Here is a 25460-nt window from a genome sequence, read left to right on the forward strand (position 1 = left end):
TTGTAGAGATGAGGTCTCGCTAAGTTGCCCAGGCGGGTCTCGAACCCACGGGCTCAGGCAGTCCACTCACCTCAGCCTCCCAAAGCGCGAGATTACAGGCTAAGCCACTGAGCCCGGCTTGTAAATTTTTTTTGAAAGTTAAAGAAAAAAAAATCATCCCAGCCCTCCAGTCCAGAGTAAATCATTGTCAGCATATTCACATCATTCCGTACGTTATCTCAATGTATAAACCACGTATTTAGGTAGACAGACTTCAAACCAGGAAGTCTCTAGCCTAGTAATTTCATGAATAATGTGCATCCTTTTCCTGTCACAGAAGGCTGTATATTGCATTGACATATGATTTATTCAAATCTTTTACTGACATTTCCCTCTTTTTGAATTCAGGATATTCTTGTGCACAATCTCACTTTTGTTATAATCTCCAAAGCAGAATTTCTAATACTAGGACTACCAGGTCAAAGGGTACTTGGTGTTCACCTACACCAGGAGGTGTTGAGCACAGAGTGCTGTATAAATGGTAATCCATCTAAATAGTTACATTTAATATACGCAATCAAAACTCAACGGATTTCTACCCCCCCGCCCTCCAATTTCATGCGGAGGAATTTGACAAAATTAATGTGATTGAAATCTGTTGAAGTTCCTTCTAAAGACATCTGGATGCATGAAGGACTACACATAGAAAAGCAATCTGAACTTAGCCTGAATAGAAATAATGAGAAGAAACCAATTATGAACAATTCAAGTTTACTAAAAAACTTTTTGTCATCAGTAACTACCTTTTACACTTCCAGAGTTAAACTCCAATAAATTCAGGTCCCAAAAGTATGTAAATTGCAGTGTTGCATTATTAATTTAAAAAAACAGTATTTTTCAGTCTATAAAGTACAAACTAATGATACTAAAATTTACACTGTACACAACTGATAATAGTCTATACAAAGAACTGAGACTGGATAAAAGATGGAATCCACTGACAAATCTTTTGTCCAAATTCGTATTACTTTGGATGGTAGTATTACATGATTTTCTGTACTTTAATACTTCCTGAACTTAATGTTATTAAGGCTACTTGGAGGATTCCTTTTGGTTATAAATTAATATGTATTTAGGGCAGGAAACTGACCACAATTTTCAAATATCTGTCCTAGTGATAAGGATTTTCTCCACTTTCTTCACTAATTGCTGGGCCCTATTATGAGCCAAGCACAGTTCTACATGGTAGAGATAGTGGTTTAAAAAAAAAAAAATCTCCCTACATGGAGGTTACATTTCAGTTGACATCAATTTTGTGTGTCAATCATTATATTTTTCTTAAAGTAAGGCCTCTTCCTGGGTAGACTCTAATGAATAAGATTCTTCTGCTGTGTTGTGTCTTGAGAACTGTGACACTTTGGAACTTCGACATAAACTCTGATCATATTTATAGAAAAAATACTTTTTCTCATCTGTGAAATCTGATGTCCCAACTGAGTCTTCAATAAAAACACAGCATTTTAGAGAGCTTCTTTCCAGGGAAGATACTTTGAAGCTTCTGAGTTCTGAGGGAACATTTCCACAGTCATCAGCACAGACTTCCCAATGGAGACGAAGACGTAAACCCTAACTGAAAGCTATGCCACACATCACATTTCTACAGATTCCCTCCAGTGTGGACCCTCTGATGGTAGACGAGATGTGATCTCTGACTGAAGCCCTTACAACAGACATCACATATGTAAGGCCTCTCTCCAGTGTGAACTCTCTGGTGTGTGTGAAAATGTGAGGCCTGACTGAAGCCCTTCCCACACTGCTGACATGTATAGGGTTTCTCCCCTGTGTGGACCCTCTGATGAGCACTGAGACCAGCACTCCAACTGAATTCTTTCCCACACTCCTCACATTTAAATGGTTTCTCTCCAGTGTGAATTATCTGATGGACTTGAAGATTTGACCTCTGGCTAAAGGCTTTACCACACGTGTCACATTTATATGGTTTCTCTCCGGTGTGGACTCTCTGATGGGCTTGAAGATGTGAGGCCTGACTGAACCGCTTCTGACATGCATCACATTTGAATGGCTTTTCCCCAGTGTGGACACTCTGATGGGCTTGAAGATTTGAGGCCTGACTGAAACCTTTACCACATTCCTCACACTTATAAGGCTTCTCTCCTGTGTGAACTCTCTGATGATTGTGAAGATTCAAGCTCCAATTGAAGCGCTTTCCACACACTTCACATTTGTATGGTTTTTCTCCAGTGTGGACTCTCTGATGGGCTTGAAAATATGAACTCTGACTGAAGCCTTTACCACACACATTGCATCGAAATGGTTTCTCTCCTGTGTGAACCCTCTGATGGCTCTGGAAACTCGAGGCTGAACTAAAACCCTTCCCACACTCTTCACATTTATATGGTTTCTCTCCTGTGTGGACTCGTTGGTGACTATGAAGATTAAAACTCAAACTAAAGCACTTACCACACTCATCACATTTGTATGGCTTTTCCTCAGTGTGGACTCTCTGGTGGGTATGAAGATTTGAGCTACAACTAAACCGTTTACCACAATCTCCGCATTTATATGGTTTCTCTCCAGTGTGGATTCTCTCGTGGGCCTGAAGATGTGACCTCTGCGTGAAGCCCTTTCCACACACCTCACATTTATAAGGCTTCTCTCCAGTATGAACTCTGCAGTGAATGTTCAGATCGGTGCTACGACTGAAGCCCTTCCCACAAATGTCACATCTGTAGGGCTTCTCTCCCGTGTGAATAGGCAAATGAGCATAAAGATGGGAGCTCTGATTAAAGCTCTTACCACACTCGTGGCATGTATAGGGTTTCTCGCCTGTGTGGACTCTCTGATGAGTTTGCAGGTTGGAGCTCTGGCTGAAACCCTTACCGCATTCATGACACCAATAGCGTTTTTTCCCTGTGCGAACACTCTGTTGAACAGGAATACCTGGCCTATAACTGGTGTCCTCGTGTGCACTGCATGTAGGGGACTTCTTTCCCAAGTGTACCTGGCGATGAAGTTCAAGACTGGAGCTACCACTGAAGGCTTTTTCACATTCACTTCCTTGGTAGGTGTTCTGTCCTGTGTGGATACTGCGCTGGGTAAGAGGTGAAATCGTGAGGATGTCTTTGCCGCAATCACTGCTGCTATGAGTCTGATCTCTTTTGTGCACTACATTATCCTTATGGTGGTGTGAAATGCAACCGAAAATGTCAACACATGGAGCAAATATACATAATTTGGTTTTCATCTGAGTCTGCTTACAACTTCTTTGATAATTCTCAGTCTCATTCGAATATATTTTACTCCAAGAATTCTGAACTCTCTCAGTTGGTAATTCTTGATTTTCAATGATATTAGAATGATCCCCTATCAGATTCCTCAGACAGCTGTCATCTACAGAAGCCTGAATAGATTCTCCTGCTCCCACTTGACAGGGGGAATCATGTTGCTTGGGGCACTGAGAACTCTTTCCTTCAATATCTATCAGGGAGTCTTGATGTCTGGTTAATTTGCTTACAACGTGTCTCCTGATTTGCCAGCATGAAAGCTCTTCCAGTGAAAGGCACTTTAATCCTGCTTGGTGAAGAACCTCCATCTCATTTTGATGACTGTCTCCTGAAAGCACAGAGAGAATAAGGAATTAAGGTCTGAGAGACTGACATCAGCAAGGTTGCGAACTTTAGGTAGCTTTAAGCCTTTGCTTCCTCACAGAAACATTAAAAAATGACAGACTAGCTAAAATGAATTTATAGGGGCTCTGAAAATCAGTCACAACCAGGAGAAGGTTGAAAAAAAAAACCATATTTAAAATGGTAGATACTTCTTACAGTAAAAAGCTCAGAAAAAAATTTTTCAGAAAAAGAAAATAAAATGGTAGCAAATTTGGGATCAGCTCAGGGTAAGGGCTTAAGGTCTTTTCATGTCTTTTCTGAGCATGTGTCTTGCTGGGCCTGTATGTGCTTTTTTTTTTAATCCACCCATTCTCTAGTACACACAGCTACTTTCAATGTTTTGTGTTTTTATTTGCAGCATGGCATGATCTGAAAGAAGCAGCAGCTCAGCTCTCAGTTCCCTCCACCAGGACAGCAGAGCAGACCTTATGTGCAGTGTCCTGTCTGTGGCCTGCATGAGGTGCTGGTTTCTGTCTTGTATGACTCAAGGCAAGGATGAAGAAAACAACAGAAGGCATAAGTGGGCACTGCTTGAGAAAGCTACAAGGATACCACAGACCTGCAGAGGCCCAGGAAAAGGGATTACAGGCACAGAATGAGAACAACACACAAGGCTCCGAGAAGCCAGAGTGAGACTCTTTGAGAATTTAAGACCTTTAAAAGCACCTGTGTATACGAGATAACTGGAACACTCACATGTGCACGCCCGCACACACAGGCTCAGGCAAGATACATGTTAGGAAAAGACCTGAGATGACCTAAGCCTTCATCCCAGCACATCACATGGCTCAAAACATGCTCTGCTAATTAGTGATGGTCTTCCTCGGAAAGGAGTCAATCTACAAAGACTGAGAGAGGTGACTGTTTTTTCCCAAATGCCTAATTTTCAACAAAAGATCAGAAGGCAAACAAAGAATCCATTCAAAGAAACAAAATCTCCAGAAACAAATACTAAAGAGGCACAGGCCTCTCTGAGTAACTTGACAAAGATTCCAAAACAACTATTTTAAACACGTGCCATTAGCTACAGGAGAATCCTGACAGACCACTAAATCATGAAAATGATTCATGAACAAAATGAGAACATCAACAAAGACAGAAACCATAAAGTACCAAATTCCGAAGCTAAAAAATTCAGTAAGAGGATTGAAAATTAGAAGACACAGAAGAATCAGCAAACTTGAAGACAGGTCACTTAAAATTATCGAGACTGGGAGCAAAAAAAAAAAAAAAGAAAAGTGAACACAGTTTAAGAGACTGATGGGTAATCATCAAGCAAATGGATGCATGCATAGGGGAAGTCTCAGGAGAGGAGAGAAAGAGGGAGAGAGCTAATATAAAGACATGGTGGCTGAAATTCTCAGAATTTGAGGAAAGAAAGTCAATTTGTCACATATAAGAGATCCTCAATAAGATTATCAGTGGATTTTCCTGGCAGAAACCTTGCAGGCCAGAAGGCAGTGGGATGATAAAGTGCTAAAAGAAAAAAATAAATCCAAATTACCTGTGAATTGAGTATATGATATCTAGCAAAACTGTGCTTCACAAATGTGGGTGAAATTGAGACATTTCCAAATAAACAAAAAATGAGAGACATGTCCTACAATAAATGCTAAAGGAAGTTCTTCAAGTTGAAATGAAAGGACCCCAGACAGTAACCTGAAGCCATAGGAAAATATAAAGTTCTCCACTAAAGGTAAATCTACAGACAAATATAAAGACCTATATTACTAAAATCTTGGTTCCTAATTTCACTTTCAATCCTGTTATAGAATATTTAAGACAAAAGCACATAAAATAATTATGAATCTATGTTAATGAGTATATGATACATAAATATAATTTGTAACATCAACAACATAAAGGGGGCAGAGCTATAAAAGATAAGGGTTTTTGTATGCAACTTATCAGTTAAAAATAGACTGTTAAAAGGTTAGTATGTCTTAATAACCTTAGTACATGTCTTATGTAATCCCTATGGTAATCACAAAAAAAAAAGCTACAGTAAGTATGTAAAATGAAATGAGAAGAAAATCAAAACATATACTTCAAAAAACCAACTAAACACAAAAGGAAAACATTAAGGGAGGAAATGAGAGACAAGAGAGAGCATAAGGACATATAGAAAATAATTAACAAAAATGGTCAGAGTAAATTCTGCCTTGTAAGTAATTACTTTAAATGCTATTGGATTAAACTCCCCAATAACATGACATAAATTGGCAGGACAGATTTCAAAAAAACCCCCACAAAAACCAGCAGCCCAGCACGTGACACCACCCAGGACCCCTAGAAGTGGCATCTTATCCCTTGCCACTCCCAAGCCTCACTAATACCCACAGACAGGTTATCAGCACAACTCCCAAGCAGCTAGGTGAGAGGTTTAATCAGGACGAGAAAAGGGCAGCAAGCAGTCTTATAGCTGGATCCCCTAGGAAAAGAAGTTCTAAAGCAGAAAGAAGAGGGTATTTCAATTTAGGACACATATTTGCAGCTGGAAACGGAGAATGGACTAAATCAGATCTCCGTCCTGCCAGCCTGCCTTCGTCTCAGTCCTTCCACATTGTCATTCTGGGTCTGGACTATGCTAGAAAGACAACTGTCTAATACAAACTGTATGCAGTTCAATGAGTTTGTAAATACCATACCCACCAAAGGACATACACTGAGATAACTAAGATACCTTGGGAAATTCTAAAATAGTCAGTTTTACTTCTGGGATGCAGGAAAAACTGAGGCCACCGTGGAAGTCATACACGAGACGCACAGATGGCATTGTGTTTGCTATTTCGACTCTGTTGATGTTGAAAGATGGAAGAAGCCAAAACTGAACTTTATAAACTAGGATATTAGAAAATCAAGGAGTTCCTGTACTTATAGTTACAAACGAACTAGACTTGAGGAACTCATTGTCTCTCTCAGACACTGAGAAATTGTTAGCAACGGGCGAACTGGGCTCTTCAAGTCCTTGGCATGGGGAGCCTACAGGACAATCACAGGAGATGGACCAAAGGAAGGACAATACTAAAACAAGTTGTGGCAACAGAAAAAGAGATGATTATTGATACCTTTCATGTGTGTGTGCAGATTTTTCTGTTTTGATTTTTGACAAATGGAAGAGTGAAGAGTGTGTACGTCTGGTTTGCCCGTCCGTCCTCCTGGATGCTATTAAAGCTTTGTTCTGTTAAACAATCAAATGCCTAACTCTGCTGATTTGTGGAAGATGCGTAAATGCTGCAGTTCGGAAAGTGATCTCTTCTCACCCCACAAATCTTTTGGTGCCACCATTTTGGAAAGACAAGCAAGGATAGTAAATTGACCAGGACATAGATGTGGAAATTTAACCTGAAGTTAGTGGAAAAAAACTCTGAAGGATGTTCACCTAGTGTATCTTTTGGGAGGAAGCCTTTGCAGGAAAATTGCGTACAAGACTGTTACAATAAAATGCAAATGAATGGAAATGTTAAGGTAGATAAATACATATACGGTTATATTGATTACCTGTGCTTTTTTGATGTAAAGGACAGGAAGTGTTTGTTTTTCAAAGTTTTGGCCAAATGATTTCTAATATTTTCTGGAATGAAATAATAATTAAATATCTTAATTCTAGACAATGGTTAATTAAGTTGGTCTGCCTTTAATAAAAGTAAGTTATCCTCCCCCCCCCCTTTTTTGAGTTGGAGTCTCACTCTGTCACCCAAGCTGGAGTGCAGTGGCAAGCTCATGGCCACTGAAGCCTCGACCTATTGGGCTCAGGTGATCCTTCTGCCTCAGCCTTCTAAGTAGATGGAACGACAGGTGTGTACCACTGCACCTGGCTAATTTTTTGATTTATTGTACAGACAAGGTCTCAGGCTGATCTCAAACCCGTGGACTCAGGCAATTCTCTCACCTTGGCCTCCCAAAGTGCTGGGATTATAGGTGTGAGCCACTGCACCTAGCCGAAAGTAAGATATCCTTTAATAAAAGTAAGATATTTAAGATATTTGGGGTATATTCAAGTACATGGATGAATTAGTTTTCCCAACAAAGTATGTTTTGGTGTGTAGTCTTGCTTTTTAGAAAGAACTAAACATTTTCTAAAGAGGTTTAAAACAAGTTTTTTTGGTTTTTTTTTTTAAGAATTTAAGGCTATTACACAAATGGTTTGTTGCCAGAAGCACTTTCATTTGAAGAACCTAAACTTGACACTCTTAGTAAATATGGCAGGTAGACTCACAATAAATATACAGTGGATACATACATGGATTTATACAAATTGATTTAGTCAAGAGGATGTAATTATAATATGTGGTCTATAAAATATTCGTTTTATTTGTTCTGTTAATATTTGCTGGTTGAAAGCGTGGTTTCTTATATATTTCTGTGGTGTGTTGAGAGAAGCAAAAGCTTATAACAAACACCTGATGTGCTATGGAATGAAAATGTAAGAGAAACCCTATGTGTGTTCTGAGGCTTAATTTTTCTATTTACAAACTGAACAGTGTTACATGGGTTGTCCAGTCCTGACTACAAAGAGGAAGAAATGATAATAGTACTGCTGTTATAAGAATTACAATCACAGAAAGTGAAAGGAAAAGTAGCAAAGTTGCGGACTGGTGCTGTTCACATTGGAATAAAATAAAACTTTAAATCATCAGGAGGAAAGATCTTTAAATCTTATCTACAGAGACTTACCTCTAGTGATCTTATATTATCAAATCAGCTTATTTTCTATGTGTAAAGCCAGGACTGTTGGTTCTGAGAATCACCAAAAGAGATGCAGTTTGCTAGCAGGGTCTGTTTTTTGGTTTTCATTTTATTTTAAAGTCACAACTGAGTTTTTGGAATCTTGATTCTTGCTACACACAAAATGAAGTGGCTTCCTGTGGAGCTTTCATTTCTCAAATGAAAAAATTTTAAAAACTACCTATACTAGTCATGGTTACTTTGAACGTTTATGGAAATGTGGATAATAATCATCAATAAACTATTTCAGGCACTAAAACAAACCAACTCAGAATTCATCTATGTGCTATCTATAAGAGATCTAAGACATTATTTTTTATTTTTTTTGAGTCAGAGTCTCACCCTGTCACCTAGACTGGAGTGCAGTGGCCGCTCCTGGCCACCGCAGCCTCGACCTGCTGGGCTCCGGCGATCCTTCCGCCTCAGCCTTCCGAATAGCTGGAATTACAGGCGTGTGCTACCATGCCCGGCTGATTTTTTGATTTATTGTAGAGATGAGGTCTCGCTGCCCAGGCGGCTCTCGAACCGGCAGGCTCAGGCAATCCACTCACCTCAGCCTCCCAAAGGCGCGGGATGACAGGCTGAGCCACCAAGCCCGGCTTATTTATTTTTATTTTTTATTTTTATTTTTTGAGTTGAAATCTCACTCCTCCACCCAGGCTGGAGTGCAGTGGCACGCACGCTCACCGCCACACCAGCGTTGACCTGCTGGGCTCCAGCGATCCTTCTGCCTCAGCCTTCCAAGTAGCCGGAACTACAGACGTGCACTACAATGCCCAGCTATTTTTAAATTTTATTTTAGAGACGAGGTCTAGCCAAGTTGCCTGGGCTGATCTCAAACCCGCGAAATCAGGCAATCCACTCGCCTTGGCCTCCCAAAATGCTGGGATTACAGGCTCAATCACCGAGCCTGGCAGATAAGACTTTAGAGCTAAGGACACACAGAGGCTGACGGTGAAAGAACAGAAGACACTCCTTTCAAATAGCCCAAAGTAAGCAGAAATGGATATACAATATTAGACAAAAAGAACTTTAAGTCAAAAACTATTGTAAGATACAGAGAACATTATATAATGATAAAAAGGTCAAATTACTAAGACGATCTCACAATTATAAACATATATACCCAGACATCAGAGTACCTAAATATATGAAGCAAACACTGATAGAATTGAAAGGAGAAATGGGCAGCTCTACAATCATAGTGGAGACTTTAATACTCCTCTTTCCTTTTTTTTTTTTTTGAAAAAGCAGGATTTATTGAGAGAATAGAAAAGCTCCCACAGTGGGAGGGGACTTGAGGGGACTGCCTAATACTCCCCTTTCAATAACAAGAATCAGGCAGAAGACAGGAGAGGAAACAAAAGACTTGAATAACACTATATACCAACTGGACTTAACAGACATACGGGGGGGAGGGGAGCCCCAAAATACCCAGAATTATATTTTGGAGGACAGACCCCCTGTAGCACAGGCTTCCCCCACTAGGTAAGTGTTCTAGGAACCCAATGGCATCAGCGTACCAGCTGGCAATGTTGTGAGAGACAATCTGCAGAAGAAACGTTCTGAGTTGTGGCAAAACAGGTGGCAGGTTCTTCTACCCTAACAATGCACCTGCCCACACCACACTGAGTGTTCAGCAGTTTTTGACCAAAAACAATGTGGCCCCCATGCCCACCCTCCAAACAAGACAAGGATGCCCACTCTCACCCCTCCTGTTCAACATAGTATTGGAAGTCCTAGCTAGAGCAATCAGACAAGAGAAGGAAATCAGGAGTATCCAAATAGGAAAAGAGGAAGTTATCCCTCTTTGCAGATGACATGATTCTATACCTCAAAAATCCAAGAGAATCTGTTAAAAACCTCCTTGCATTGATAAGAAACTTTGGTAAAGTCTCCGGGTATAAAATAAATGTGCAAAAGACAGTTGCATTCCTATAAACCAACAATAAACAAACAAAACCTAAATAAAAACCACAATCCCATTCACAATAGGCACCAAAAAATAAAAATAAAAAAAGAAATACCTTGGCATCTTCCTAATGAGAGAAATGAAAGACCTTTACAACGAAAACTGCACAACACTGCTCAAAGAAATCCAAGAAGACACAAACAAATGGAAAAATATTCCATGCTCATGGATAGGAAGAATCAACATTGTTAAGATGTCCACCCTCCCCAAGGCAATCTACAGATTTAACACAATATCCATTAAATTACCAGCATCATTCTTCTCAGACTTGGAAACAATACAGGAATTCATATGGAAACATAAACGATCACAAATAGTCAAAACAATCCTCAGCAAAACAAAAACAAAAACACTTTACTATAAGGCTACAATAATTAAAACGTGGTATTGATACAAGAACAGGTATAAAGATCAATATAACAGGACAGTGACTCCAGAAGCAAAACCTCAATTTTTCAATCAACTCATCTTCGACAAAGTCTCCACCAACAATCACTGGGGAGAGGAGAACCTATTCAGTAAATGGTGCTGGGGAAACTGGCTGACCACATGCAGAAGATTGAAACAGGACCCCTACCTATTGCCACACACAAAAATTAACTCTAAATGGATCAGAGACCTAAACGTAAAACCTCAAACTATAAAAACCTTAGAAAATGCAGCGGACACTGTTATGGAAATTGGAACTGGCAACCAATTCCTGATCAAAACCCTAAGTGTCCATGCTATAAGAGGTAAGTCAGATAAGTGGGACCTCATCAAACTGACAAGCTTCTGCAAAGCCAAAGAAACCATCAAGAGAGCAGGGAGACAGCCCACAGACTGGTAGAAAATATTTGTCAACTCCATGTCTGACAGAGGCCTAACATCTAGGATCTACAAGGAACTCAAATGTGCTGAAAAGAAAAAAACAAACAGCCCCATTACAAAGTAGGCAAAAGATATAAATAGACAGTTCTCAAAAGAAAACATATGAGCAGCCAATAGATACATGAAAAAATGTTCAGCCTCACTAGTCATTAAGGAGATGCAAATTAAAACTATAATGCAATACCACCTAACTCTAGTCAGAATGGCCATTATCACTAACTCAAAAAATAACAGATGCTGGAGAGGATGTGGCAAAAAGAGAACACTTCTACACTGTTGGTGGGAGTGTAAACTAGTACAGCCTCTGTGGAAAACGGTGTGGCGATTTCTAAAAGTTCTAAAAATCGACCTTCCATATGACCTCGCAATTCCCCTGCTGGGAATATACCCAGAAGAACTCAAATCGCTCTATAAAAAAGATACCTGCCACATATGTTTATCTCAGCTTTGTTCACAATAGCAAAAACACGGAACCAACTGGGCTGCCCATCAAAAGAGGACTGGATTTTTAAAATGTGGTACATATACACAATGGAATATTATGCAACCATAAAGAAGAACAAAATCATGAACTTTGCAGCAATCTGGATGGACTCAGAGTCTATAATACTGAGTGATCTTTCACAGAAACAAAGAACTGAGTATCACATGTTCTCACTTATAAATCGATCTTGAACAACTATCGTAATACTATAAGAAAAGGATTTAGTGGGAAACAGCGGGGGTGTGGGGTGGTGGGGAGGTGGGACTGGCAGTAGTGGGAAACTGCCTGAGGAAGAGGGGACACACCTCATCAACAAGGATACCTGCACAATGAATATTTGTATACCTAACCCTGAATTGTACCCCATAATTTTAAAATAAAAAATTTGAAGTTTTAAAAAAAAAAAAGAAAAGACAAATATTACCAACCTCAGGCAATGAAAGAGGGAATATTATAAATTTTGATGGCATGGAAGTAAGGATATAAATACAACAACTTAGATGAAATAATCTAATTTCCTAAAACATACAAATTGCCAAGGCTGTTAAAAGAAAAGTAAAAATTCTAAATCATTAATTGAATTCATAAAAGCATTCATACAAATGAAACTTCAATACTAGACAACTGAACTGGTGAATTCAATTTAGTGCTTACAGAAGGAATAATACTAGTCTTTTACAAAGCCTTTCAGAAAAAAGAAGAGGAGGGTATAATTCCCAAGTTATCATTTAAGCCTAGTACATAAAAACTAGACAAGTGCAAAGAAAATGAAGATCAACATCCCTCTTCAATATAGGTGCAAAAATCCTTAATACAGAGAAAATTTTGTTTTCCAATTTGGATGAATTTAGAGTCTATAATAATCAGTGATCTAGCACAGAAACAAAGAAGTGAGTACTACATGTTCTCACTCATAAGCGTACCCTGAACATTTACCATAATACCATAAGAAAGGAGCTGGCAGTACTGGGATACTGCTGGGAGGGGGAGAGGGCATAACATTAATAAGGGTATCTGATCTCAAACTATGCGAAGTGGGGACTAAAGCGAGGCCCAAACTTTACCTGTATGATGACTACTTGTATACCTAATCCTGAAATGCATTCCACATCTTTAAAATAAAAATAAAATATAGACCTATAAAAAAGAAACACAATAAAAAGGGTACTATATCATGCACAAGTAGAGTTAATACCAAGAATGCAAGTGAAATTAATAAATGCATTTCACCAACATTAACAGCATAAAGAAAAAAAAAATCAGATGATCACTGCAGTAAACGCAAAATAAGCATCTGACAAAATACTGTATCTATTCATAAGAAATTCTTACTACACTAAAACAGAAGGGAACTCAAACTGATGAAGGGCCATCTATAAAAAACCTATACCATGCTCAATGGTGAAAGACAAAATGCTTTCTACTTGCCCTCAGGCAAAAGGAAACAAAAGTCATACATATCTGAAAGGGCAAAGTAAAATTCTTTATTTACACAAGTCACGATTCTATGCAGAGAAAATCTTTAGAAATGTACAAAAATGCTTCTAGAACTAACATGTGAATTTAGGAATGTTGCAGGCTAGGTTGATAGCACAAAAATGAGGTAAAGTTGATACACAAAAATCAATTGTGTTCCTATATGACAGAAGTAAAAAAATTGAAAACAGAAATTCACACACAATTTGATTTGTGTAGCATCAAAAAATGACACTTCTGCAAAATTAAAGATATGTAGTACCTATACGCTGAACATTATAAAACATTGCTGGGAAAATTAAAGAAGACAAATACATAGAGAGAGATGCAATATACTGATCGACTAGAAGTCTCAACCTTGTTAAGATGTCAAATCTTCCCAAGTTAGTTACAGATTCAATGCATTCCCAATCAAAACCCCAGCTGGCTTTTTTGGTAAAATAAAAGAAACCAGGGGACCTTAAACAAAAGGCTAATTCTGAGGCAGGGCAAGAAAATACATGATGAGGATAGAACAACTTGTAAAGTCAGAAGGTAAGAAAGTGATCAAAAACATTAAGTATGGAGGCATATCAAAAGGACATAGACGCCAACCTGAAAAAGCTCCTAATGGTCAAAGTAGGAACAACTTGATATCAACACAAACAATGCAATATTGGATAACTCAAAGGAAGAAATAAGTATACATGAGAACATACTGATCATAGAATGGGTATTAAGTGACAATAAAAAATTTTTGTTACAGATACTGATATATCCATAGGTGATATGATATACTCCTGCAAAAATAAAAGGAAGACAGATAAAACTGCAACAGCAGAAAGTTATTAACTGCTAGGACACTATGGATATACATGGCATTTGTTGTACAATTTACTTTTCTGTGTATTTTAATATTTTCAAAATAAAAGGGTTAGTCATGAAAGGAGAACAGGAGACTATGTGGGAGGAGAGGTGATAAAACAGAAAATTAATCTTTAAAATTGTCAATCCAGTTTTCAGTATCAAAAAAGATGTAAGGAAGAATGTTAAAACTGAACTAGTTTACAGGATTACAAATGGTATCCTATTAAGTCATTTTTATGACACATGTCCCTCAGTTTGGTGGCTTATTATATGATTATCTTAATGAAGGACACACACCATTTTAGAATTAACCAATTTTCTGTTTTATACAGTGTTGACCTAACAAATAGATATAGACATACACAGAGCCCGCCACCAACACCAGAATAAATATTTTTCTGAAATACAGAGAATATTCTCCAGAATACACTATATGTTAAACCACACACAAAGACTAAATACATTTAAAAAGACTGAAATTATACAAAGTATCTTTTCTGATCACAATGGAATGAAACTAGCAATGAATAGCAAAAGGAAATCTGGAAAATTCATTACGTATGTGAAAGTTAAACAATATGCTCTTAAACAACCAAAAGGTCAAAGAAGAAATCATAAGGAAAATTAGAAAATATCTTGAGATAAACAAAAATAATACAATATGCCAAACTTATGAGATGCAGCAAAATCAGCACTAAGAGGAAAATGTATAACTGTAAATGCTTACATTAAAAGATAAAACAGACCAGGCTTGGTGGCTCACACCTGCACTCTCAACACTTCGGGAGGCCAAGGTGGGAGGACTGCTTGAGTCCAAGAGCTCAAGACCAGTCTGGCCAACATAGCAAAATCTTGTCGCTACAAAAAAATTAAAAAATTAGCCAGGTGTGGTGGCACATGCCTGTAGTCCCAGTCACCTGGAAGGCTGAGGTGAGAGGATTGCTTGAGACCAGTAGTTTGAGGCTGTGGTGAGCTGTGACTGTGCCACTGTACTCAGTCTGGGTAACAGAGTAAAAGACAGAGCTCAAATCACAACATAACCTTACACCTTAAGAAACTGAAAAAAAAAAGAACAAATTAAGCCCAAAGGCAGTAGAAAAGAAGAAATCTAATGAGGATTAGAGCAGTAGTAAATAAACAAATAACAACAGAAAAAAATCAATAAAAATTAAGAGTTAGTACCTTGAAAAGATCAACAGAACTGACAAACATTTAGACAGATTAAGAAAAAAAACCAGAAAAGCCTCAAAGCATTAAAATAAAAAATGGACCTGGGAACATTAATACTGACAAAAAGGATTATAAGAGAGTACCATGAACAACTGTATGCCAAAAAACTGGATAACTTAGATGAAATGAACAAATTCGTAGAAACTCACAATCTTCTAAGACTGAGTCAGAAAGAAACAGAAAATATGAATAGACCTATAAATACTAAAAATATTAAATCAGCCATCAAAAGCTCCCCTAGCAAAGAAAAGTCCTGGACCAGAAGGCTTCTCTGATGAATTGTACTGAACATTTAAAGAACTAAAACCAACCCAACTGACTCTCCAAAAAGTTGAAGAGGGGAGAATACTTCCTAACTCATTCTGAGGCCAGCATTGTCCTAATAACAAAGCAGACAAAGATACTGTAAGAAAAGGAAATTAAAATATTTACATACGTAACCCTGAATTGTACCCCACATCTTGAAAATTAAAAAATTAAAAGTTAAAAAAAAAGAAAAGAAAACTATGGCCCAATATTTCTTATGAACATCAATGCCAAAACTCTCTACAAAATCCTAGTAAACAGAATTCAGTAACCTATTAAAAGGAGTATACGCCATGATCAATAAAATTTATCCCTGGAATGCAAAGATGGTTTAACATGAGAATCAATCTATGTAATATACTACATTAACAGGATGAAGGAAAAAACCATAATCATTTCAACTGATGTAGAAAAAGCATTTGCCAAAATTAAAAATTCTTTCATAATAAAAACAACTAGAAATAGAAAGAATCTAATTCAAAATAATAAAAGTCATAAATGAAAAACCCACAGCAAACATTACATTCCATGGTGAAAAATTGAAAGCTCTTCCTCCAGTATCAGAAGAAGGTAAAGGTGCCTGCTTTTACCGCTTCTAGTCAACACGGTACTGGAAGTCCTAGAAGAGCAATTAGTCCAGAAAAACAAAGAAAATACATCAAAATTGGAAAGGAAGAAGTGAAATTATCTCTGTTTACAGAAGATATATGTAGAAGCCCAAAAGATTCCACACACAAAAACTGTTAGAATAAATCAACTGAGGAAAGTAGCAGGACACAAAGTCAACACACAAAAGTCAGTTGTGTTTCTATACACCAATTCAAACTATCTAAAAAAGAAATTAAGAAAACAATTTCATTTAAGATAGCAAAAAAAATAATAAATAAACTACTTACCAATTAACTTAAGCAAGGAGGTAAAAGACTTGTACATTGAAAACTATAAAACACTGCTGAAAGGTATTAAAGATGGCATAAACTGAAAGATGTCCCATGTTCACAGATTGAATGACTTAACATCAATATCATCAAAAGCAATCTACAGATTCAATGCAATTTCTATAAAAATTCCATTTTTTTTGCAGAAATAGAAAAACTCATCCTAAAATTCATATAGAATCGCATATTAGACTCCAAATAGGCAAAACAACCTTGAAAAGAAGAAAAAAGTTGGAGGACTAACACTTCTTCAAAACTTATTCAAAGCTATAGTAACCAAACATATAGACAAATGGAACAGAAATAAACCTTGCATATACGGTCAAATGATTTTTGACAAGGGTGCCAAGATCATTCAATGGGGAAGAACAGTGTTTTCAACAAATAGTGCTGGGAAAACTGGATATTCACATGCAAAGGAATCAAGCTGGACCCCTAACCTATACCATATAAAAAGATTAACTCAAAATGCATCAAAGCTTACATGTGAAAGTTAAAACTATTCAACTCCTCGAGAAACCATATGGCAAAAGCTTTGCAACACTGGATTTTGCAATGGTTTCTTGGGCAAAAGCACAGACAACTAAAGAAAAAAAAGACAACCTGAATTTCATGAAAATTAAAAACTCTGTGCATCAATAAACACTATTAACAGAGTACAAAAGGTAACAAAAAGAATTGGAGAAAAGACTTGCAAATTATATATCTAATAAGGGATTAATATCCAGAATATATAGAGAACTCTCAAAACTCAACAACAAAAAAACCAAATAACCAGATTCAAAAATGGGCAAAAAACTGGAATAGACATTTCTCTAAAGATATACAAGTGGTAATAAGCACATGACAAGATTCTCAGCATCACTAATCATTAGGGAAAGGCAAATCAAAATCATAATGAGATAACACTTCAAACTCAGTCAGATGGCTTTTTCCCCCGATTCAAATGAATATTACCAGAAAAATAGAAAATAAGTGTTGGCGAGGATATGGAGAAATTGTGCATTGCTACTGAGAAAATGAAATGGTGTAGCTGTTGTGGAAAACATTATGGCTGTTCCTCAAAAACTAATACAGAATTACCATATGATCCAACAATTACATTTCTGGGTATATATTCAAAGAACTGAAAGCAAGACTCAAACAGGTATTAGCATACAAATATACATAACAGCATTTTCACAACAGCCAAAAGGTGAAAACAACCCAAATGTCCACTGACAGATAAATGGATAAAGAAAATTTGGTATATAGTTAGTCCTTGAACAACATGGGTGCAGGCTAGTAAGTTCACACTTAGATTTCCTTCCCCCTCTGACACCCAAGAGATAGCCAAGACCAACCTCTCTTCTTCCACCTTCTCCTCAGCCTACTCAATGTGAAGATGATGAGGTTCTGAAGACCCTTATGATAATTCATTTCCACTTAATGAATAGTAAACATATTTCTCTTCCTTATGATTTTTCTTTTTTCTTTTGAATTGGAGTCACACTCTGTTGTCCACCCTGGAGTGCACTGGGACAATCACAGCTACCACAGCCTCCACCTGTTGTGCTCAGGCAATCCTTTCACCTCAGCCTTCAGAACAGCTGGGACTACAAGCACAAACCACCACACCTGGCTAATTTTTTGGTTTATTATAGAGACAAGGTCTTACCATGTTGCCCAGACTGGTCTTAAACCCCTGTGCTCAGACAACCCTTCTGTGTCAGCCTCCCAAAGTGTTGGGATTATAGGCATGAGGAGCTACCACACCCAGCTTTTATTTTTTATATATATAAAAAAAAAAAAAAATATATATATATATATATATATTTTTTTTTTTCTTTTTGAGTTGGGATCTCACTCTGTCACCCGGGCTGAAGGGCAATGGCAGCCTCAATCTCCTGGGCTTAGGCGATCCTTCTGCCTCAGTTTCCTGAGTAACTGGGACTACAGGTGTGTGCCACCACATCCAGCTAATTTTTTAAAATGTTTCTTAGAGACAGGGTCTCACTGTGCTGCTCAGGCTGGTCTTGAACTTCTGGGCTCAAGTAATCCTCCCACCTTGGTCTCCCAAGGTACTGGGATTATAGGTGTAGGCTACTGTGCCCAGCCTTGATTTTCTTAATAACATTCTTTCCTCTAGCTTACTTTTTGGTAAAAATTCAGCATATAATCCATATAAAATAAAAAACGTGTTAATCAACTGTATATGTTATCAATAAGGCTTCTGGTCAGTAGACTACTAGCAGTAAGTTTCTGGCAAAAGTAATATGTGGATTTTTGACACAAGGGCAGTCAGTGTCCCTAACCCCTATGTTATTCCATACTACAAAGGAATATTAATCAGCCTTAAAAAAGAAAATTCTAACATAATACCACATAGATGAACCTTGAAGATATTATGCTAAGTGAAATAAGTCACACACAAATATTATGAGTCTGCTTAAAAGAAGTACCTAGAATAGTCAAATTCACAGAGGCAGAAAGCAGAACAGTGATTAATAGGGGTTGGAGGGAGAAGGTGAATTGGGAGTCATTATTTAATGGATATAGAATTTCCGTATGGAACAATGAAAAGGTTCTGGAGATGAATGGTGTTGATGGTTGCACAACAATGCGAATGTACTTAACGCTACTATATACTCAAAAATGTTTAACATGTTAAAATTTATGTTACGTATATTTTGCCACAATTAAAAAATAAATATATGTTAACAAACCTAGCAGTGTAGTGTTTAGGTATACATTAAGGCAAATTAAGGACATGGAGAGTAAAGGGTGGATGGTATTTTTAAACAGGCTCGTCAGACAGGGTCTCTCATGAAATGACTTCCGAGCAGAAAGACAAATGAAATAAGAAAAAGTGCCTGGAGGTTTAGAGGACAACAGCACTCCAGATAGAGAAAAGCAAGTAAAAGGCTCTGATGAAGAAGCACAATTGTCGTGCTTGAGGAAAAAGTGAGGCTGGTAGAGACAAGGAAAGGGGGAAATGACAGGAAAAAGATGAGAATGGTAAAGGTAAGTGGGCAAACATTATATAGGCTTACAAGTTTCTTAAATACACTGGATGTACTCTGATTGAAATGGGAAGCCAGTAGAGGGTCTGAAGGGAAGGAGTGACATGATGTGACATATTTTCAAAAGGCCTCCCTGGTAGCTGGGTGGAGAAGAAATTATCCTGAGTAGAAGGAGAATCACCTACAATCACCTACAATGACTCCAGCTGCACAGTTCTCACCTGAATGCCTTCCTCTTGGGGTCTGGAACTCCCTCAGCCAAAGTTTTTCCTCTTTCTCCAACTGGGATATCATATCTGGTTTGAAGAACTGATGTCCTGTGAAAAGATTCAAGTGCAAACATTAAAGGTAAAGAATACTGAGAAGTTTTGGTTTGGATTCTATAATGTAAGGCTCCACCCTATGCCCCCAAACAATGTTTATCAAAACACACTGTAAGAAATCCATTTACTATCATTAGAAATACGTTATTATCCTATATAAACTATCAAAATAAAAGATTAAATAACCTATTTCAAACCAATATCTGTTTTCACACTTCTTACTGCAAGCAGCTGTAGTTATCATGTGCATCATTCTAGCTAAGGAAATCTGATATTGCTATTCTATTTTATTACAGAAATGTTAATGCTGCTTATTAATTTCATGACTACCAGCATATCATGACCCACAAGTTTATAAAAGATAAACTTGTGCACGTGCAGTGGCTCAAACCCATAATCCCAGCACTTTGGGAGGCCGAGGTGAGAGGATTACCTGAGCCCAGGGGTTCGAACCAGCCTGGGCAACTTGGTGAGACCTCATCTCTACAATATATCAAAAAATTAGCCATGTGTAGCATATGCCTGTAGTTCTGGCTACTTGGAAGGCTGAGGCAGAAGGATCACCTGAGCCCGGAGGTCGACGCCAGGTTGACCATGAGCATGCCACTGCACTCCAGTCTGGGCAACAGAGTGAGACCCTGACTAAAGGAGCCAGAAACAGCCAAACACAACTGTTCATTTACAGTTCATTTATAAAAGACAAAAGTCTGTCTTGGAGCAAAGACCAGAACCATCTTGTTCTGTGCTACAGAGGAACTGGAAAACTCTGGTCTCTGAGGAGTCCCAAAGCCTTGAACTAGTGTGCAGAGGCCAAGGATGCTACCAAACATCCTAAAATGCATAGGATAACCCCTTATAACAAAGAATTATCTGGTCCAAATGTCTATAGCGGAGGTTGAGAAATGCTGTCAAATTAGAGGGCACCTGTCCTCACCCACGGAGACCAGATTCCTGAAGTTCTCCAGCATCACATCTCGGTACAGCTTCCTCTGGGCAGAGTCCAGCAACCCCAGCTCCTCCTCGGTGAAGGCCACAGCCACGTCCTTGAAGGTCACTGCCTCCTACAATATCAAGCACACATAACCTTCATCTTATACCCAATGGAAAAAGAAAAATACCTTGTCCATATAACATGGTACACTTTATATAGTTATGTCCCTAGAGCTGTCTTTGTTAAACCATGGTAAACACACATTTTATAATTTGACTGATAGTGCCAGATTATATAAAAAAAATTTTGTTAATTTCTTCCTGACAGTGTTTAATAATATCCATCTTCTCTCACTGGGTAGTATCACTATTTTGTCACCACCTGCCAGTGTAACAGGCCTTCATTAATGATCTGGGGCAGGTACATAGTTCATTCTCTGTATTCTCAAACATGACATATCTGTTAGTAGTAGCAGCATTCAGGATCAAGATTGAGAGCACATGCTCTGGAGAATGACAACCTCAGTTCACATTCCAAGGCTCTATTCATCACTACTTTTGAGAGCTTGGACAACTCACCTAACTTATTCAATACCTCAATCTCCACTTTTGTATAATAGGATCTATATCACAGGATCTTTGAAAAAATTTAATAGTGATGACATGTAAGGAACTTAGGACAGTATGTGACATATACAGTAAGTACTGAACAAATGTCAGCTATTATTACTTTTAATATCATCATTTATTTCATCACACTCGTGGCTGCACAGTAGTTCAAAAAAGTGATGATCTATAATATATTCAAACATTCCAAACAATGCACAATTCAGTAATTTTACACCTTAAAATTATAAACACTGCTGCAAAAGACCATATTTTTATATATAGCTCAGCCAACTTGTCTGACTATTTACTTAGTAAGTTCCAAGGAATGATAACTGCATTGTCAAAAACTATGTATACACCTTTATTTGACTACTATAATGGAAATTTTCTTTTCTTTTTTTTTTTTTTGAGTTGGAGTCTCACTCTGTCGCCCAGACTGGAGTGCAGTGGCCGCTCCCGGCCACCGCAGCCTCGACCTGCTGGGCTCCGGTGATCCTTCCAAGTAGCTGGAACTACAGGCACACGCTACCACGCCCGGCTAATTTTTTTTTTAATTGTAGAGATGAAGTCTTGCCAAGTTGCCCAGGCGGGTCTCGAACCCACGGACTCAGGCAATCCATTCACTTCAGCCTCCCAAAGGCGTGGGAGTACAGGCTGAGCCACCGAGCCCAGCTTTCTCAGTTAACTCTTCCTGTAAGAGATTATAAGTGTTCCCAATTCTCCATAATCTGGCCAAAACTGGACAAAATCTTATTTTTTAAATCTAGGGTAAGTTGGTAAGTGATTAAAACATCTCTTTTAAAAAACTTCCATTTGTTTAATTTTTTAAAAAGATCATCTTTTGATATTTTTTCACATATTAGTGGTTTACATCCTTTGCTCAATCCTAATGCATAAGATAATCATTAGGCATATTAAGCCTTTTTCTAGCATAAATTCCCACCACTATCCATTTTCTATTTGTCTCATAACGTTGGGTATTGTGTTTTTCTGTAAGGAAATTTAAAATTTTAAACTAAAGACTCTCTTCATTCCTGTATTTTTTTTTGTCTGGAGTTCTCAGCATGTATATACTAAACAACCAGGTGACACATCTAGTACAGAGCCAGGAACTAAGAAAGGGACCAGGTAAGGCACAATGATATTTTTGGAGGCTTTCATCCCCCAGGACATGCCAGGTACACATATAACAAGGCCTAAGGTCCCTGAATGGAGAACTTTCTTTTTCTGAGTCTCTTCTTCACCCAAATGGAACACTTGAAACTCTTAGTTTAGGTACTGGAATCTTTAGAGTCAGTCGGGCATTAAGTGGACTTCAATAGATATCTGAAGGTTCACAAACCTGTCTCTTGATGTTTAGAATTAGGTAAGATCATCTACATTCTCACAAAGCTGTTCCATGAAGTAAATGCCTGGCAAATCCCCTAATGCTATTTGACTTTTAAATGAAGTATGTGTGGCTGGACATGGTAGCTTAGCCTGTAATCCCAGCACTTTGGGAGGCTGAGGCCTGAGCCTGGGGGTTCAAGACTAACCTGGGCAACTTGGCGAAACCTCATCTCTACAATAAATCAAAAAATAAGCTGGGTGTGGTAGCATGTGCCTGTAGCTCCAGCTACTTGGAAGGCTGAGGCAGAAGGATCACCTGAGCCCAGCAGGTCAGGCTGCAGTGGCCATGAGTATGTCACTGCACTCCAGTCAGGGTGGCAAAATGAGACTTCAACTCAAAAAAATAAATAAATAAATATGTGTTTCTTTGTAATACACTAACATGTTAATCAATAAAACAGATAATTATAATATATGGTTTCACTTAGAATTAAAGAAGAAAAATCTAAACCCTCTTGTTTGAAACAACTGAAATTATTTTCAGTCAGATCCTACCACACCAAGCCATACTTTATTCTCTCCACAAAATGAGGAACCACTTTTGAGAAAACAGCTAAGTCTTCTAAAACGTTAAGGACAAAACACACATATGCACACACAAATGGTAGAGTTCTCAGAATTCCTATTTGAGAAGAACAAGTTATATGTAGGAAAACTGGCATTGCACTGCCAATGCCTTTAAAATGACAAAATTCATAAACCATTTAAATATGGAGAAGAAAAATAGAATTAGGTAAACTATGGTAAATGATGTGACCATTTAAAATGTAGGTGATAAAAAATTAAACTTTAAAAATTCAAAATTATACCCTAATGCAACGTATACCAATGAATGCAAATAAAAAGGAATGTGGAAAAATGATTTGTAATCATGTTTATAATGTGAGAGTTGTTTTCTATTTTTAAAGTATTTGTTAATTTTTATACTATTATTTGGAAAGAGCTTGGCACAAAACATCCTTCAAGTGCCTTTAGTTCCCAGTTTCCTTTCTTAAGAAAGAAACAAAGTGCCCAGTCTTTGTGAAATGAGATGTCATTTTAAGAAACAGAAGGCAAACGAATCTTACCTGGAACTTGGTCATTTTTCTTCTCTTCCTTCCAGGAAAAAGCAGAGCTCTGGGAAGGCAAAACTGGGGAAGGGAAAAACATTTTGAGATAGGCTTGGGGTACCATGAGTTCACATGGCACTTCACATGAACAGAATGACATGCTCCTTCTCAAGGCAGACACAGCTGCACATAGTTTATTGAGAACAGAAGCTGGATTCTAGCTACCACCAGGGTCCCTGAGCCAGTTGCTTTTGTTTATGAACAATTTCAGAACTGTCATCCAAATGCTTCTTGCAGCTCCCTGATTATTCTTTCTGAGCCAGAGAAGAAACGAAAGGCAGACAGACCGGGTAACATAATGTTGCCAAAATGCCTGCCTTCGAATTCTGGCATTTCTACTTATTTTCTACGGATTAGCAATGTAAACCTTGAGCAAGTTAGTAACCTCTATGCCTCAATTCAGTCGCCTGTAAATGGGGACAATCATACCAACCGTATTCTCTATTTTCTGCAACTTCTGACAAGCAGATGCTATGATGCTTTTAAGGACTGCCCTTGTGAATGTGATTTCCAAAAAATGAATCTTTATTTTGTGTTTTGGTTTTTTTTGAGTTGGAGTCTCACTCTGTCGCCCAGACTGGAGTGGACCTACTGGGCTCCAGCGATCCTTCGCCTCAGCCTTCCAAGTAGCCCGAACCACAGGCGTGCGCTACCATGCCCCGCTAGTTTTTTATTTATTGTAGAGACGAGGTCTCGCCAAGTTGTCCGGGTGGGTCTCAGGCAATCCTCTTGCCTCGGCCTCCCGAAGTGCTGGGATTACAGGCTGAGCCAACGAGTCCGGCCAAAAAATGAATCTTTTAAAAAATGCGGGAGTCAAGAGACGATTGCTCTGTCATATGAGTTCCCCTTACCCTCAGAAAAGTCTGCCATTATGACTCGCTGCTTCACATACAATTAGCTCCGTTGGTAATGACCGTTAAACTGCCCTGGCTTTTCCCCCCTCAATGGGTATAATTACTTGCAAACGTTATTAAGCTGAAGAAGCGGCAACAGTCTTTTTTCCCGCATGCCTGAAGGTCATGGTTAATAAAAACCTGGAACTCTCAAGAAAAAGTGTTGCCTTTAAGGTAACAACACGGGATTCTTAACAATAACCACAAAATGCTGATCACTTAGGAGGGCCTCGCGACACCTCAGGCACTCAGCAAATCTGTGATCGCGATCGCTTCTCTTTCTGGGATAAAACGCCGGTTCCCCCAGGCTCCAGCGGGCAGCCATCCTCCCTTCCAAACCAGAGGCTAGAAAAGACCAGGAATCCGGGAACAGTCCCAGACAGGCAATGATCAGAGAAGGGACCGCGGGGGTCCGCAGCTGGAGGAGATCCGACCCCATCCCAGGCTCAGAGGGGCTTCCAAACAGCAGGCGCCTGAGTGTGGGAGTAAATGAATGGTAGCGCCCAGCATCATGCTATGCACTGGGCACTGTTTTCAAGCTTTCTGTACATACAGAATCTCGTTTAATTCTCCCCCGAACATCACTGGGAACACACTGATCCTTAACAGCCGCGAGGAAACTGACACGGGGAGAGATAAGTAACTTCCCCGATATTTTGCGGCGAGGAGGAGGAGGCAGAGGTGGCC

At 38.5% G+C, this 25460-nt stretch overlaps 1 protein-coding gene across 1 annotated transcript; it reads right to left on the reverse strand.

The window, feature by feature from the left end:
* Positions 1 to 756: 756 nt before the first annotated feature.
* Positions 757 to 23894, reverse strand: ZNF235 (zinc finger protein 235). Its single transcript, XM_008054725.2, has 4 exons — positions 23839 to 23894; positions 20778 to 20904; positions 19742 to 19837; positions 757 to 3612 (listed from the first exon to the last, which is right to left on the reverse strand). Exons 1-4 carry the CDS (start codon positions 23851 to 23853, stop codon positions 1637 to 1639), a joined length of 2214 nt encoding a protein of 737 aa, XP_008052916.1. The 5' UTR covers positions 23854 to 23894; the 3' UTR covers positions 757 to 1636.
* Between the last annotated feature and the right edge of the window lie 1566 nt (positions 23895 to 25460).

Source organism: Carlito syrichta, unplaced genomic scaffold (assembly GCF_000164805.1).
Source record: "Carlito syrichta isolate Samal-C Ts95f unplaced genomic scaffold, Tarsius_syrichta-2.0.1 Scaffold79488, whole genome shotgun sequence".
NCBI lineage: Eukaryota > Metazoa > Chordata > Mammalia > Primates > Tarsiidae > Carlito > Carlito syrichta.

Bases quoted from the DNA above. Each gene is read 5' to 3' on its own strand.
- ZNF235 (XM_008054725.2), bottom strand. The intron at 19,838-20,777 runs GTGAGGACAGGT...ATCTTTTCACAG, and splicing joins CAGGAATCTGGTCTCCGTGG to GACATCAGTTCTTCAAACCA. The intron at 3,613-19,741 runs GTGAGAACTGTG...CTGTGCTTTCAG, and splicing joins CCCAAGAGGAAGGCATTCAG to GAGACAGTCATCAAAATGAG.